The 14,548-nt window shown below is 42.9% G+C and overlaps 1 protein-coding gene across 7 annotated transcripts in view; it reads left to right on the forward strand.

Moving 5' to 3' along the window:
• The first annotated feature begins 232 nt into the window (after window positions 1-232).
• Window positions 233-14,548, forward strand: part of Exoc1 (exocyst complex component 1) — a 41,052-nt gene continuing 26,736 nt past the window's right edge. For 4 of the 7 annotated variants that reach the window (XM_029477458.2, XM_029477460.2, XM_029477461.2 and 1 more), the window contains exons 1-6: window positions 233-371; window positions 3,880-4,013; window positions 6,707-6,837; window positions 8,803-8,962; window positions 11,944-11,964; window positions 13,456-13,643. In XM_029477458.2, the coding sequence (XP_029333318.1) occupies window positions 3,890-4,013; window positions 6,707-6,837; window positions 8,803-8,962; window positions 11,944-11,964; window positions 13,456-13,643 (624 nt within the window). In that variant the 5' untranslated portion in view covers window positions 233-371; window positions 3,880-3,889. The remainder of the gene's footprint in view (window positions 372-3,879; window positions 4,014-6,706; window positions 6,838-8,802; window positions 8,963-11,943; window positions 11,965-13,455; window positions 13,644-14,548) is intronic. The other 3 variants (XM_029477459.2, XM_021162615.3, XM_021162613.2) reach the window with 1 other exon arrangement.

Genomic DNA, 14,548 nt, shown 5'->3' on the forward strand with positions numbered 1-14,548 from the left:
TAGGATATCTGCTATATGACCGCTATGAAGGGGTCTTTGACCTGCAGGTTGAGAATCTCTGGCCTATGTGCTTGCAAGCCCCGCCCCTGTCTTTTCCACGCCCACAGCCCGCCCCTGCCCCATCCATCAAGGCGATGTTCCGCCTCCTCCAAGTCCATTGGCCAGTCTGTTTTTCCTCTACTGTCTCCATTTCCGGCTCCACAGGGTCAACTTCCGGTGCAGAGAGGCACGTGACCGGATACGGGAAGTGGCGGGTTCTGGCCGCTGCTTTTCCTTGTTCAATGAAAATTGCTTCAAAGCTGCTATTGCTGCCGGCGCCCTTCCTGAGTCCGTCTTGGAGCACCAACCTCGGCAGGCCGGCCGGCCTCGCGGTAAGCTTCCGGCCGGGGACCTGCGGTCCTGGAGGTGGTAGTCTAAGTGGAGGCAGTGTTCCATCCGCGCCGGGTCGGCCACTCCCTAGTGACCCGGTCCACCCACCCTGCTCCACTTCGGGGCTGCAGAACCCGGGCTGCGTCCTTCCTTAGCCCGTGCTGTCCCGGGCTCTGGGAAAAGGCGGAGCCGGGAGGCAGCCAAGTCTCTGTCCACAGTTCCGCCCATCCGGGACAGATTGCATTTTTTGTCCTACTAGCGTGGCCTGGAAGAGGAGGACGTGACTGGGCTTCTGCTGGTCCGAACCAATATAACATGTCCTTATAAATCTTCTAAGTGCATTGCCCAGCCTCTGAGCAGTTTTCTTTTCTGGATGACATGTCTCCGAGTTGAGATGTCACTGCAGTGCATGCGCCCAACCCACTAAGACACTAGCATGGACACACAGTGTAACGTTGGCCCTATTGAGCTGAAGGAAGTATGTATGTACACAATGAACAGAGGTTAGCTGCCTCTGTAACGGGCAGCCTTGAGGTTTTAGAAGGCGAAGATCTAAAGAGAACCCAGAATATGGGCGTGGGTTTTAGACCTGGGAAATAGTTGTGAAGGCCACTATTAATAATACTGGCATAATGTAAAGTTCAGTATAAACACTGGAGAATTCATCACTAGCTCCAAAGAAGACTGACCATCACAGTGCTACGTCAACCCGTTCATGTCTTAAAGATTCTCCATTATACCCCAGAGTGTTGCCTGGCATTTAGTGAATAGCAATATTTATATTAGCAATATAGTAGCAATACTTATGTCTAATTCCTTCATGAGTTATGACCAGCCCTCTGCTATTTTTACCATTTACCATGTACTATGGTGAATATTGGCCATTGCTAATGGTTCTTTTGGCCAGCTTTTTTTTTTTTTTTTTAAAGATTTATTTATTTATTATATGTAAGTACACTGTAGCTGTCTGTCTTCAGACGCACCAGAAGAGGGCATCAGATCTCATTACGGGTGGTTGTGAGCCACCATGTGGTTGCTGGTATTTGAACTTCGGACCTTTGGAAGAGCAGTCGGGTGCTCTTACCCACTGAGCCATCTCACCAGCCTGGCCAGCTTTTACTATTGCAATCAAACAGGTTACACCAAGAGCTTGTTAGTGAGTACCCAACACACAAACCTGTGATAGAGCACCCCTCCTCCTCCTACTCAAGAGATGGCTGTGGCGATTGACGCTCATGTCCCCATTAGATAGCAAGCACTTGCCTGGTAAATACAGTAAGGGCTCTAGACATTTACATGAAAAGAGCCCTGTGGATTGAGACTTTCATTGAGTCAACTAAATACAAACGGAGAAATGTAGGTTTGAATAGGGAAAAGATAGTGGTATGCCCTGCATGGGAAAGTGCTTAAGCAGAGAAAAAATAGAGTTTTCTGAGTGCAAGACATTTCTTGAGAAAGCTGGATTGCTGTTGACCAGGTGTGTGGTTGAATGAGAACGGCTTTAAACTTATTTACTAGTTTTCCAGGGAACTTGTAGAAGCCGTAAAAAAAAAAAAAAAGAAAAAGAAAAAAAGAAAAAGATAACAGGTGCTATTACTTAAAGGCAGTAAGTCTTGGTGGCTGTGTTGGCAGGGAGTTGAAGGTGGGGGGAGGGGGATAAGTTGTATGTAAATGAAGAAGTTACAGGTTATGCTCACAGATTTCACGTTGGCATGGAGGAAGCAATCAATTAGGGTAGAGTTTGAATCTGGGTATTCTCTTACAGATGCGAAAATTGGAAAGAGGTAACTCTGAGGGAACTATCCCTGGTCTGTTATTGAGTGGGACAGAATTCCCTTAAATGTTTACTAAGCACGCACTGTGTGCCTCTCAGCAAATGCTAGGAATACAAAGATGGATAAGATAAGGTTCTTGCCAACAGAGAACTATTTTTTGGAGTAGTAGAGGCTAGACAGCGCTAGCTATAAAACACAGGTTGGAAGAGCTGTTGTCAGCAGAGGTGAGATGGGGGAACTGAAGAGGAGTTTTTCTAGGAGAGAAGGCTTCAAAGAAGAGGCTGTGTGTTATCAGAATCCTTGAGGGCAAGTTGGAATTTGCAGTGACAAGAATTTGAGAAAAAGGGAAACAGTGAACAAAGCCCAGAGACAGAAGAATAAACTAGACAGTTTCCATAGGATAAGATGGAATAGAGCTTTAATGTCACATCCGGGCCCTAGGACATATTAAGGGGCATTGTACTGGCTGGTTTTGTTGTCAAGATGACACAGGTTGAAGTTATCACAGAGAAAAGAGCTTCAGTTGAGGAAATGTCTCCATGAGATCCAACTGTAAGGCATTTTCTCAATTAGTGATCAAGGGTGGGAGGGCCCATTGTGGGTGGTGCCATCCCTGGGCTGGTAGTCTTGGGTTCTATAAGGAAGCAAGCTGAGCAAGCCAGGGGAAGCAAGCCAGTAAGCAGCACCCCTCCACAGCCTCTGCATCAGTTCCTGCTTCTGGACTTGCTTGCGTTCCAGTCCTGACTTCCTTTCGTGATCAACAGCGGTGTGGAAGTGTAAGCTGAATAAACCCTTTCCTCCCCAACTTGCTTCTTTGTCTGATGTTTGTGCAGGGATAGAACCCCTGAGTAATACAGGCGTGCTGGCTAGTTTTAGGTCAGTGTGGCACAAGCTAGAGTCATCTGAAAGGGAGCCTCAGTTGAGAAGATGCCTCCATAAGGTCCAGCTGAAGGGCATTTTTAAAATTAGCGCATGATGGGGGCTGGCTCATAATCGGAGTTGCATGCTTGACTTGTAGAAGAAAGTGCCGGCTGTTTTCTAAAGCCTCTGAACCATTCCTGATCCTCTCCATCAGTGCTGCTGTGTGTCCATTGGGATTTCAGCCTTCCCAACCGTTGAAAGCAGTAGCTATCTCACTGTGGATTTCAGTCGCATTTCCCAGGTGGATAATGGTATGGAATATTTGGGGTTTCTGGTATGCATCTTCGCAAAAAACTAAGAGCAGCTGCACATGGTGTTCCTCAGTGTACCATTCATACCCCTTTTCTTGGACGTGGTCTCTCACCAGATTGGCATTCCACCAATGGGTGAAGCTGTCTGGTCAGTGACCTCCAGGGATCTGCCTGTCTCTGCTTCCCCACGGCTCGTTACGTGAGCTCTAGAAATTAAACAAGATTGGACTTGTGTCCTCCGCGTACTAGGAAACACTTTACCAACAGAGCTGTCGCCCCAGCTCTGTATTGAACAATTTTAGTATATTTATTGGCTATTTGTACTTGTGTGTGTGTGTGCTTGCATATTTGTATATATGGGTAGTATCGTGTGTGTGTGTGTGTGTGTGTGTGTGTGTGTGTATACTGGTTTCTCTGATTTTATTTCCAAACTTGAAGTCCCATGCTTTTATGTTGTAGATGATTAATATATTTATGTATTAAGAATGTATTATTCAAGTCATAAATGGAACACTTTATGAGGGAGGGCAGTGGTTTTGAGAATTATTCTAAATGTTTTTCAGCTGAGAAAAGATGACAGCAATCAAGCATGCTCTGCAGAGAGATATCTTCACACCAAACGATGAGCGCCTGCTGAGCATCGTGAATGTCTGCAAAGCTGGCAAGAAGAAGAAGAACTGTTTTCTGTGTGCCACAGGTAGGTGGTTATTAAGCAAAAATATGTACTGGATACCTTCCTTAGGTCATACTCTCATTGTTTCTATAACTGGGAGAATTATTGGGCTGACAAAGTAATTTTAATTGTTACTATTGATTGCTGAATGCTGTAAGAGAATTTTTATAGTGTATGTCTAAGGTGGCTGACAAGGGAAAAGGAGAACTCTGGGTGCGCAGTGTAGGGTGACAACAGCTCTTCCTTACCCCATTCCTTTCTGCTCTCCCGTGGCCAGTGTCTGGGATCCTGCATCTCACCACATTCCCCATGTGTAATTTCCATTTACTTGTCTTTAAACGTTTAATAAATTGAATTAAAATTCCTTGTGACCCTTCCCATTCAGCAATAGATTCATGAGAATTTCGTTTTATTCTGGAGTCTTTATTGTTTTGTTTTTGAGACATGATTTCACTCTGTATTTCCAGCTGGCCTGGAGCTTATATTGCTCCACCCGCCTACGCAGTCTGCTAGCACAGCTGGCCATGAGTTAGAATCTGTTCTTATACAAGGCTCTAACACCACCATAGTCACTGCTATGGCAAGCTCTGCTGTGAGTGTCCCTCCCCATACCCATCCCACCAGGGTGAACAGTAGGTTTGTGCCTGGGCTTTGCTGTTTAAACAACTTGTCTGTGAATGTGTTTGTGCTTGTCTTGTGCTTACACACCAAAATTATTTTAAGGCAGATTCTTGGATGTGGATTCTGCTGTAATATGCAGTTATTTTTAAAAGGGATCCTTTTCATTCCCACAGCAGTGTGGTTGGTTACCTTGTGTTCTCTACACCCTAGTCAACAGTTGCTTCTGACGGACTAATTGTCAGGACTGCAGCGTGACATAGTATCTGCCTGTGGTTTTGAAAAGCACTTTCCTGATTAATGATGGGGTTGAGTGTCCTCTGTGAAGTGACTGGCCGGTTACTTGGGTAATGTATGGTTTCCTATTGGATTGATGGTCATTACACAGATTTGTATAGTTGTTCTTAATTATGATTATCTGGGTAGGTACTATAAGATAGATCTATTAGCTGTGTAGATATTTCTGTTATGTGGTTGTATACTTTCTGTTTTGTGGCTTATCTTTACACTTTTTGTGGTTCCTCTTAGTGAAATTTAATTATCATTAAATAAAATTACTTTGATGCTTTATAGCTTTTACTGCATTATTTTGTAAAGGTTTTGATTCACTTGTGTCTTAGAGAGTGTGGTGTATCTGTCTGTCTGTCTGTCTGTCTGTGTGAATGAGCACATGTTTGTATTTCAGGATTTTTTTCTTGAGTCTCATTTTGTTTTACTTTGTTCTTTACTCTTTCATCTTAATTTTAGAACCAACTTCGTAAGTCCCAGATTCTGTTGCGGTTTGACTGGGATTGGTTTTAAGCCATCTTTTAAGTTGTAGGGAACTTGCATTTTTATTAATGATGTTTATGCCCATAAACATGTTTATTTTCTGCTTTTATAAGCCTTGCTGTTTTCTTTAAAAGTTTTGCATGTTATATTTGTTAAGAGGTTTTCTTCCTTTGGCCTGTGTGTTGTTACCAGGTATAATGTAACTTGATGAAACAAAATGGTATGTTTTATAAATGCCCTGTTTGCCAGTATACTGGTTTAAAATTTTGCATCCATGTTCCTCACTTACGTGTAGTTTTCCTCTCGATACCTTCGGCTGGTTAGCCATAGTTATTAAATAAGCCAGTGCATGCCCCTGGTGTCCTCACTAGAATAGTTGTGTGTTTGGAGTTATTCTCTTCTTGCAAACTTGGCAGGAGAAGCAGGTAGCAGTGCTGGACTAGTGTGGGAGGTGGGGTGACGGCACAGTTTTGCCCAGCAGGTGCAGTTTAGTGCGTATCTTCCCCAAATATTCTTTAGTCCAGTGGTTCTCAACCTTCCTAGTGCTGCTACCCCTTAACACAGTTCCTCATGTTGTGGTGACCCCCAACCATAACATTTTTGTTGCTGCTTCATAGCTGTCATTTTGTTTTCTGTAATATCTGTTTTCAGATGGTCTCAGGTGGCCCATGTGCAAAGGCCTTCCAGCCCCCAATTGTGGACCTCTGCTTTAGTCCATTTGGGTATATTAAGATTTCTAAGAGAGTGTTTGGGGGTTTGTTGTTGTTTGTTTGTTCATTGTTGTTTGGAAAGCCATTTGCTTTTCAAATGTATCAGCATTCATTTCAAATCCAAACTCCATTCTTATGCCAGAGTTGTATTTTGGGACTAGGACCTAGCGCCTGTAATTTCTCCAATAGCATCCCTTGCTGCCTCACTGGAGCCCTTGAAGAGCTGAGCACCCACCTTTTGTGGCAACTTCATTCCTATCCACCGCATATTACACCGTGCTGTCTGTGTTGAATACTTCCTGTTGCTCTTCTTGAAGGCATTAGGCTCTTTCAGGACTCTCAGGACTTAGGCATATCAATCACTAGATCTCTGTTCTTACACTCTGTAAGAGAGGCCTGAAGCTTTACCTCTCGGACATCTCTCAGCCTCCAGCTCTCTAGTCTGATTTAGATGCTTCCTTTAGGACTCTGTAACCGCCTCGGCTGACATTTCACAAAGCATTGCCTTACTTCAGTGTTGCTGTCCAGGTCCCCAAGAACCACATTTACAGTGTGTGCAGGAAGAATGAGTCGGGGACTGATAGGCCAACAGTCGTGTCTGTGTGCTTTGTTCAACAGTGACCACTGAACGCCCCGTGCAGGTGAAAGTGGTCAAAGTGAAGAAATCCGACAAGGGAGATTTCTACAAAAGGCAGATTGCTTGGGCCCTGCGAGACCTTGCTGTGGTCGACGCCAAAGATGCCATCAAAGTAAGCTTTCCATAGTCCTTTACTTGTGTTCAGGAAGTCTTTCTTGTTCCATAGAGCAGTGTGTGTCCTGAGATGATCTAAGCTTGTTCCGTGGCTGTAGGTCTGCCCCCTGCTAGTGTAAAATGCATTCATCTCTGCTTCTTCAGGCCTGCTATTAGACCACTTAATAATAATAAAACTACATACATGTGCTTGGTTCAATTTTTTACTTTGTTAAAGCTACAGTTAAATTTGTGTTCAAACTACATAAACTAGAGCAAAATAACCTTAATACTATATATTTCTTTATTTAAATTAAATATACTTAATATAAAATTCTATAAATTAGTATGGATTTCAAAGTAATATGTTGTGTGAGTTAACTCTAAAATAGTCATTGTTTTGGTAAGACTTGGTTCAAAAGCTGTGTCGTACATAAGGGAGGGGGGGGCCTTCCTTTTTAATCCTCTCAAGTGAAATGAGGACTCCGCAGCTGGTGGAGCCCATCTAGGCATTGGACATTTGTGGTTCAAATAAAGGAAGTGATACGGGGTTACACACTTTATTTTGAGGTGATTAAATAAAAATTTAAAGATATAAATTTTATTTCTTTGAGTGTGCTCAAACTTCGAGGACATGGCATGACTCCGTAATCACATTAAAGGGCTCAAGGCAGGGTCCTGTGAATGTCACCAGAGCTCCCCCCTCTACCTTCCCTCCTGGCTAGCTCTGACCCAGTCATTGCACAGTGGAGCACTGCAGCACACCCACTGTGTGTTGGTGGGGCACAGAGCAAGGCTCACACCACTGTCACTCTGAGGCCTCTGCTGGATCTCCTAAAGCCTGCTTGCCAGAGGTACAAAGCAGAGAAAAGTGGTAGAGGCGTTTGAGGAAGAAACATTGCTGTACAGTGGCTGTCCTGCTTAGTGTTTGTCAGCCTCACACAAACTTGTCACCGGGAAGGAAGGAACTTCACCTGAGGAAGTGTCTCCATCAGACTGGCGTCCAGGCATATCTGTGGGGCAGTTTCTCTATTGTTGACTGAGGTGGGAGGGCCCAGCCTCTGTGGGTGGTGCCATCCCTGGGCAGGTGGTCCTTGGAGGTATACTAAAGGTAGCTAAGTGAGAGCATGCGAGCCCACCGGTCAGCAGCTTCCCTTCCTGCTTCCTGCCTCTGCTCTTGCTTGAGTCCCTGCCCTGACTTCCCTCTGTGATGGACAGTTACCTGCAAGTATAAGATGAGGTAAGTCTTCCTTCCCTGGGTTGGTTTGCTCAGGGTTTCAGCAACAGAGAAGCTGACTGGACACTGACTCGCAGACTTGGAGAAGGTGTAATGTGACTCAGATTGTCTCAGTTCCCTAAATGACTTTAAGGTGCACGACACCGTTGCCTCTTGAGATGCCTGTAATTATTCTACATTTGCAAAACAGTAACCTGAGTGCAGCTCTTGTTTCTCACCTCAGTCTTAGAAAATACACAAGGGTTTAGATTACATTTTTTCCTTATGTTTTAACCAGGTATATTCTTTAATTGGGAGTTAGTATCCAAGCACACATTGTCAAAGAAATTATGTAACAAAAATGTCTACCTAAAGAAGATACCCACATTAAAGCTAGATAGCATTACCATGTTACTACAGGGAGCCGGAACACTAAGCCACGAAGTGTGTGTAACCTGGCCTTTTCTCACTCCTAGACTTTAAGGGCACAGAGGGAAAGTGACCACCGTAGGATGGTGTTGCTTGTCCAGTCTTTGCTATAAATTATATTCTCCGAGGACTTTACGTCTTTGTTTGATGTGTGTATGTAGTAACTGAGCTTGGCCCTTGACCCTATGAGGCAAGTATATCCCTAGCCACTTACATGATATCTAGTGGTCTTTTTTTGCCTTCCAAGGACAGCTTCCATTCTTAATTTTTAAGTAGATTTTACAGTAACAGTGAAAAAAATGAAAGGATCAAAACCTATTTCTACACTCTTTATTCTAGGAAAACCCGGAATTTGATTTACATTTTGAGAAAGTCTATAAGTGGGTGGCCAGCAGCACGGCTGAGAAGAACGCCTTCATCTCCTGCATTTGGAAGCTGAACCAGCGCTATCTCCGCAAGAAAATCGACTTTGTTAATGTTAGCTCACAGCTTTTGGAAGGTAAAGTGAAGGAGAATGTATAAGCATGGTCACATGTATCCTTAAATGACTATGTCATTTGGCACTATTCAAAGTAACTAGGATACTGAGTTTGCCTCTCAGTATGTCATAAAACATGTCAAGATCATTTTCCTTACTGAAAACATTATATGCGTACATTGTAGGATATTGTTATAATAAAATTTAAAAGTAGAATCTCTTATCCCGGGCTTGGTGGCACAGGCAGCAGCAGTCCCTCCCTGCTTGGGAGGCTAAGGCAGAAGGATCACCAGTTCAAGACCTGCCTCAGTTCCAGAGTGAGTGCAAAGCCATTCAAAGTCAGAGTCACCTAAAAGAGTGAGTCTTTTGGGTAACTTAGTGAGACCCTGTCTAAAAACCAGAAGTGGTCGGCTGGAGACAGCTCATTGGTAGAGCCCTTGCCTGATGTGCAAGGACACGGTTCAGTCTCAGTATCTAAAAAATACTGCTCTAACCCTTCGACATATATATTCTTTAAGGCTTTTTTCTATGAATACCTAAATAGAGAAGTTTACACTTCTGTTTCTTAACATTCTTTTTCATAGAATGAATTCAGCACAAACTTGTTTTTAATGTTACTAAATACTTACTCTAAAATTTATTTTAAACAGCTGTGGGGTAAATGACCGTACAGCAGTACTTTTATGTCCTGCAGAAGACTAACCCAGTTCTGATGTTACACTACCTGAGTTTAAATTCTGCCTTTGCCGGCTATGTCCTGGCTTTATGTAGTTAATGGAAGCCTCAGTTTTCCTTATTTGTAAAATTGAGATGATGATAGTATCTAACTCACAGTTATTATTTATAATGCATTTCTTTGCTTGAGAAGAAGGGTCTCAGGTTTATAGTAAATGCTCAATAAATCTCATCTCTTCTGGGCAGCAGAATCCTTGGACAGGAGGCTGATGAGGGCATCTGTGATTTGTCTGCCTTTGCAGATTTGACTGGCAAGACAACCTCTACTCTGAAGTATGAAAATGTTCAGTGAGGTCTCATTCTCTGCAGTTTCTTTCCTCGGGGTGTAAGCTTCCCGTGGAATGGTTCTGAATGCCCTGGGGATGCCATGTGCATATCACGCTTTATCTCACAGAAGAAACCAGCTTGGCTGTTCTTTTGAGACAGGGTCCCCTGTGAAGCCCAGGCTAGCTTGAAATTCACTGTGTACCCTGGGCTGACTTTGAATTCGTGGCAGGCCTCCTACCTAACATTCCTATTGAGCCATCACGTCTGCCTTAAAACTTTATCCATGTGTTCACTGGAAGGAGGATGGGTGTATCCCATGGCCCTTGTGTGGAGGTCAGAGGGAAATGCTGTGAAGTTGGTTCTCCTTCCATCTTTATATGGCTTCCAGGGATTGAATTCAGGTCACCAGGCAAGCACCTATACCCATTGAGTTAGTCTCTGGCCCAGTATTCAATAATGTAAGATATAGTTTGAAGCAAACCATTTATCTAGCTACTTGCCTCTTTATTGTTCCTCTTTTTATTTGGCTGTGGACGTTTCTCCTTTCATAGATTATTCTTCTCAGCAGTTCTACTCTCTCTAGCCTTGGTGCTTAGAACTGACAGAAAGCTGGCAGATACATCTGTCAGGCCTGAGAAGCCCCCAGACCCTGCCCCACCCAGACACTGGCCTGAGTTATGAGCATCAAGGGGCTGCCCTGTCACGAGTGCCTAGACTGTGGGTGTGCTGAGGGCGTGACCCCTTAGAAGTGTGTGGTCATTTACAGATTCATTTGCTTTGAATGACTTTGAAGGTTTTTGTTTTGTTTTACCAACTGAAGCAAGAATATTCTGATTAGCTAATCATTCATTGAAAAACTTGCTATTCTGTTTCCAAATATTATGTTTCCAGATGTTATGTATACATAGTTATATTTTAAGCTGATGTATTTCATTAGGACAACTATATTGAAAAATGTATACTCTATCACTAAAAAACATTACCAAAAGAATACAAAGACTATTGCTGATTTTTAAGGATAAAATTGAACTTTTTTTTAAAGGTACGTAATTTTTCAGGACACACAGCCAAATGTTGATGTTTGTAAAGATGAGCTCCAGCTGAGACTGGTTTTAAGGGTGCTAAAGTCCTTCGGGATGTCATTTCAGAAAGCATTTTCTGTTGACCAGTAACTGTTGTTTTGGCTTAGTGTTCTGGGAAAGCTTTATAAATGTCTAAAACTAGTCCTAATGGGCTCTAAATCACAGCCACTAATGCCAGTTTTTAAGAAGTAAATGTCTCTAGGCTTTGGGTAATGTTGAGGGAAAACCCGCATTACAGCCTCTTTTGAAGAGCTAAGAATCAGCCAAGTAGGTCAGCAATGCTGTTGTAACTGTTCGTGCGGTAGCAGCAGCAATGTCAGTAGTTTTTATAAATGACAATGGGATGCTGGAGTTTTAGAGATGGAGAGGGAAGTTCTTTTTGTTTAAGCCTTTTCTTTTTTATCCTTTGACTTGCAGCCAGATTTTTAAACAACCTTCCACTTGAATCCTTGAATGCCTGCTTGTACCGCAGTCTCCTGTGTTCGTTTCTTGCCTCAGTCTCAGTCTTTGAAACAGTGTTTTGTGACTAATCCTGTGTGAGGGAGTGTCCTGGCAAAGCTTTGGACCTTGAGTGAAAATAACTACACTGAACGCATGAGTCAGAGCTGACTTGAAAATAATCCCAGGAAAGGGCTCGCTTCCCAGCGTCCTTCCTCAAGGTCTCATCATCGGCATTGCTTCTGAAAGAGAAAAGAAAATAGGGACGTGCACTTCGAGACAATAAGAAAACAAGCCTGCAAGTTTAGTTTCTTAGGGATCGTCCCACTGTGTCTGGATGTTGCCTTGAGACTCCAAGTTTAGCATGAAGTTCAAAACGAGATATGGGTAGTAGTTAAAAGTTTGAAATCTGTGTACTTTCCTACCCAGCTAATATTCTTTGCTTCCTTTCCTCTGCCTTCTTCATACCTTTTCCTCCAGAACTGCCTAAAGTTACCGAAGGTGCGTAACACCTTTTCTTCCTATTCTAGTCCACGTGTATGTATCACTTGCTCTGTTATCCATGGGCTGTGTATTTCATGGAGTTGTGTACAAGGATAAATGTATTCAAAATCCATATAGAAACAAAACCAATAATAATATTCATTATTAGCTTCCAAAAGACTATTTCAGGAAAAGAAAATACTACTAACATAGTTTTTTGATGACAAAACACTTGTTTCTTTCCAGTGTTTAGTGTAACACTGTGGTGGGTTATTTAGGCAGTACCTGCCCTCTAGTGGTTAATATGGAGTCACATCTGATAGTTGAGCATCTCCACAAGCAACAAAATGGTCTCATTGAAAAGACAAAGAAGATAGAGCAATGCTTCTCTAGAAATATTTCTAGAGCATAATCTGTAATTTGCTTATGTCAGAAATTTTAATCTCCTTACCCCCCTTGAGAACTAGCAAAATCTGCCTAATATCTTCTTCAGAGTAAACATTGTCTCACTTAGAATTATCAGGTTTTTGTTCTGAGACAAACAAACGTATTTTAAGTCCTGCTAAATGAAAATATTCATTTTCAAGTAAAATACCAAATACTAAGAGTATCCAGACTGTGACTTAATCCCTGCCACGGTCAGTCTAGAGTCAGTAGTAGCTTGTTTAGATCTGTAATTAGCGCTCACAGTGATTTCCATTTCACGTCCACCACACTCAGCTCAGAGTTTGTATAAAATGCTCAAATACTGTGCGGTCCTTTCCCCAAAGTGGATCAAGATGAAGCCTGTCAGACTGACCCCTTATATGTTAGGAAGCTGGAAACTGCGACTTTATAATTTCACATCACCATGTTGTTCTCAAATTACTAAGGAAGTTCCTGTAGTTTATCTTTAACTATTTTATCTATGCATGTGAAAACAACAAAGTATAGAAAATGCACTTAATATTTTCAGTATTTATACTTTCTTGTTGATAATACACTTCTCACTTCAAAGTTATTTGAAAGGGGCGTGTGTGTGTGTGTGCACACGTGAGCATCGTGTGTAAGACAGACAGATTTGTTTAAAAAAAAAATGAAAATAGCAAAAATAACAAGGGGAAATGCTACTAGGAGAGAATTGTTTCCCATGTTCACAATTCATCAGTGTTTTGTTAGAGCAACAGCCACCAGGGAGAAATTAGGTTCATTTCTTCATGTTTTCTATTTTAGTAGAATTATGTTTTGAGAGATTGTGACTAAAGCCCATTTTAACACTTGTAAGTCAGCAAGCATACTAGACTGCATGCTTTCTGTTGCTCTTAGGACCTAACTTCAGCATCATTGTGGTTGTGTGTAAAAATGAGGTTTGAGACTTGTTTTCATACATTCTGAATCATTTTTTTCTATCCTTCATCTACTAAGTGTGCCCTGTGCTTGTAATCAGCCCTAACTAGCTATCATTTTAACATCCATGCCAGAGTTCTTCACATTTTTGACGACTTTCTTTCCTTACCTTTTTATCTTAAGAATCTGTTCCAAGCGGAGAGAATCAGAGTGTAGCGGGAGGGGATGAAGAAGCGGTAGATGAGTACCAAGAGCTAAATGCAAGAGAAGAGCAGGACATCGAGATAATGATGGAAGGCTGCGAGTGCGCCATCTCTAATGCTGAAGCCTTTGCAGAGAAGTTGTCCCGAGAGCTGCAGGTGCTCGATGGGGTAAGAGCTGCTCGTGCTGTCAGTGAGTGCTGCAGTGGATCGAGCACAGAGGCTGGTGATGCTGGTGACGCTCAGGCTTTCTGCCTCAGCACCTGAGCTTTTGGAAGTGGGATTACTGCGTCTTTGTCAACTTGTTAGTAGCTGTTTAAAAGATGAACCCGGCGCTGAGGAGATGGCTCAGTGGCTAAAGCACTTGCCATGCAAGTTGAGGACCAAGGTTCAGACCCCCAGGCCCTAAGTAAATACTTGGGGCATAGCAGCTCTTCTGTAGTCCCAGTGCTTGTAACTCACAGACAGTGGGTCCTCTGACTCGACCAGACAGATCAGGGAGCTCTGGGTTCAGGTGAGAGAGCCTATCTCAATAATAAGGAACAGAGCAATTAAGGAAGACACCCTACATTTGCTGTCCACGCTTACTCACACAGATGTCAGTGAATATTCACACCTACACACGCGTGCGCGCACACACACACACACACACACACACACACACTCACTAAAAACCGTTTCCAGTGAAGACATTTGGCTAAGGCTAAGGCTTTAGATATTGGAGTGTTCTTATTATGCAGTGGTGGAAGAAAAAAGTAGATGGCCAGACCCCACCTTAGGGGTTAATTCCCTAGGCTCTGAATAGGTCATTACCAACGAGTAAGCATTTTTGTTATTGTTTTTAGGACAAACTAACATAAGAGAAAGGTAGCTGAAGTAAAGTAGTGTGGGGACAGGGAAGGAGCTAGAGTCAGTTACCAAAGGGGAGCAGGACAAGTGTGGGGTGGGAGGGGGAAGGAGCTAGAGCTTTCAGAGGTGTTAGAACAGAGCCTGTGATGTCTCTGCACAGTTTCTGAAGTGTGGTCTCAAGCATCAGTATAGAGGCAAGCAAGCCTTTCAGAACACTATGGAGAAAG

The sequence above is a fragment of the Mus caroli genome, unplaced genomic scaffold, assembly GCF_978045245.1.
Source record: "Mus caroli unplaced genomic scaffold, Mus_caroli_1 scaffold_4, whole genome shotgun sequence".
NCBI lineage: Eukaryota > Metazoa > Chordata > Mammalia > Rodentia > Muridae > Mus > Mus caroli.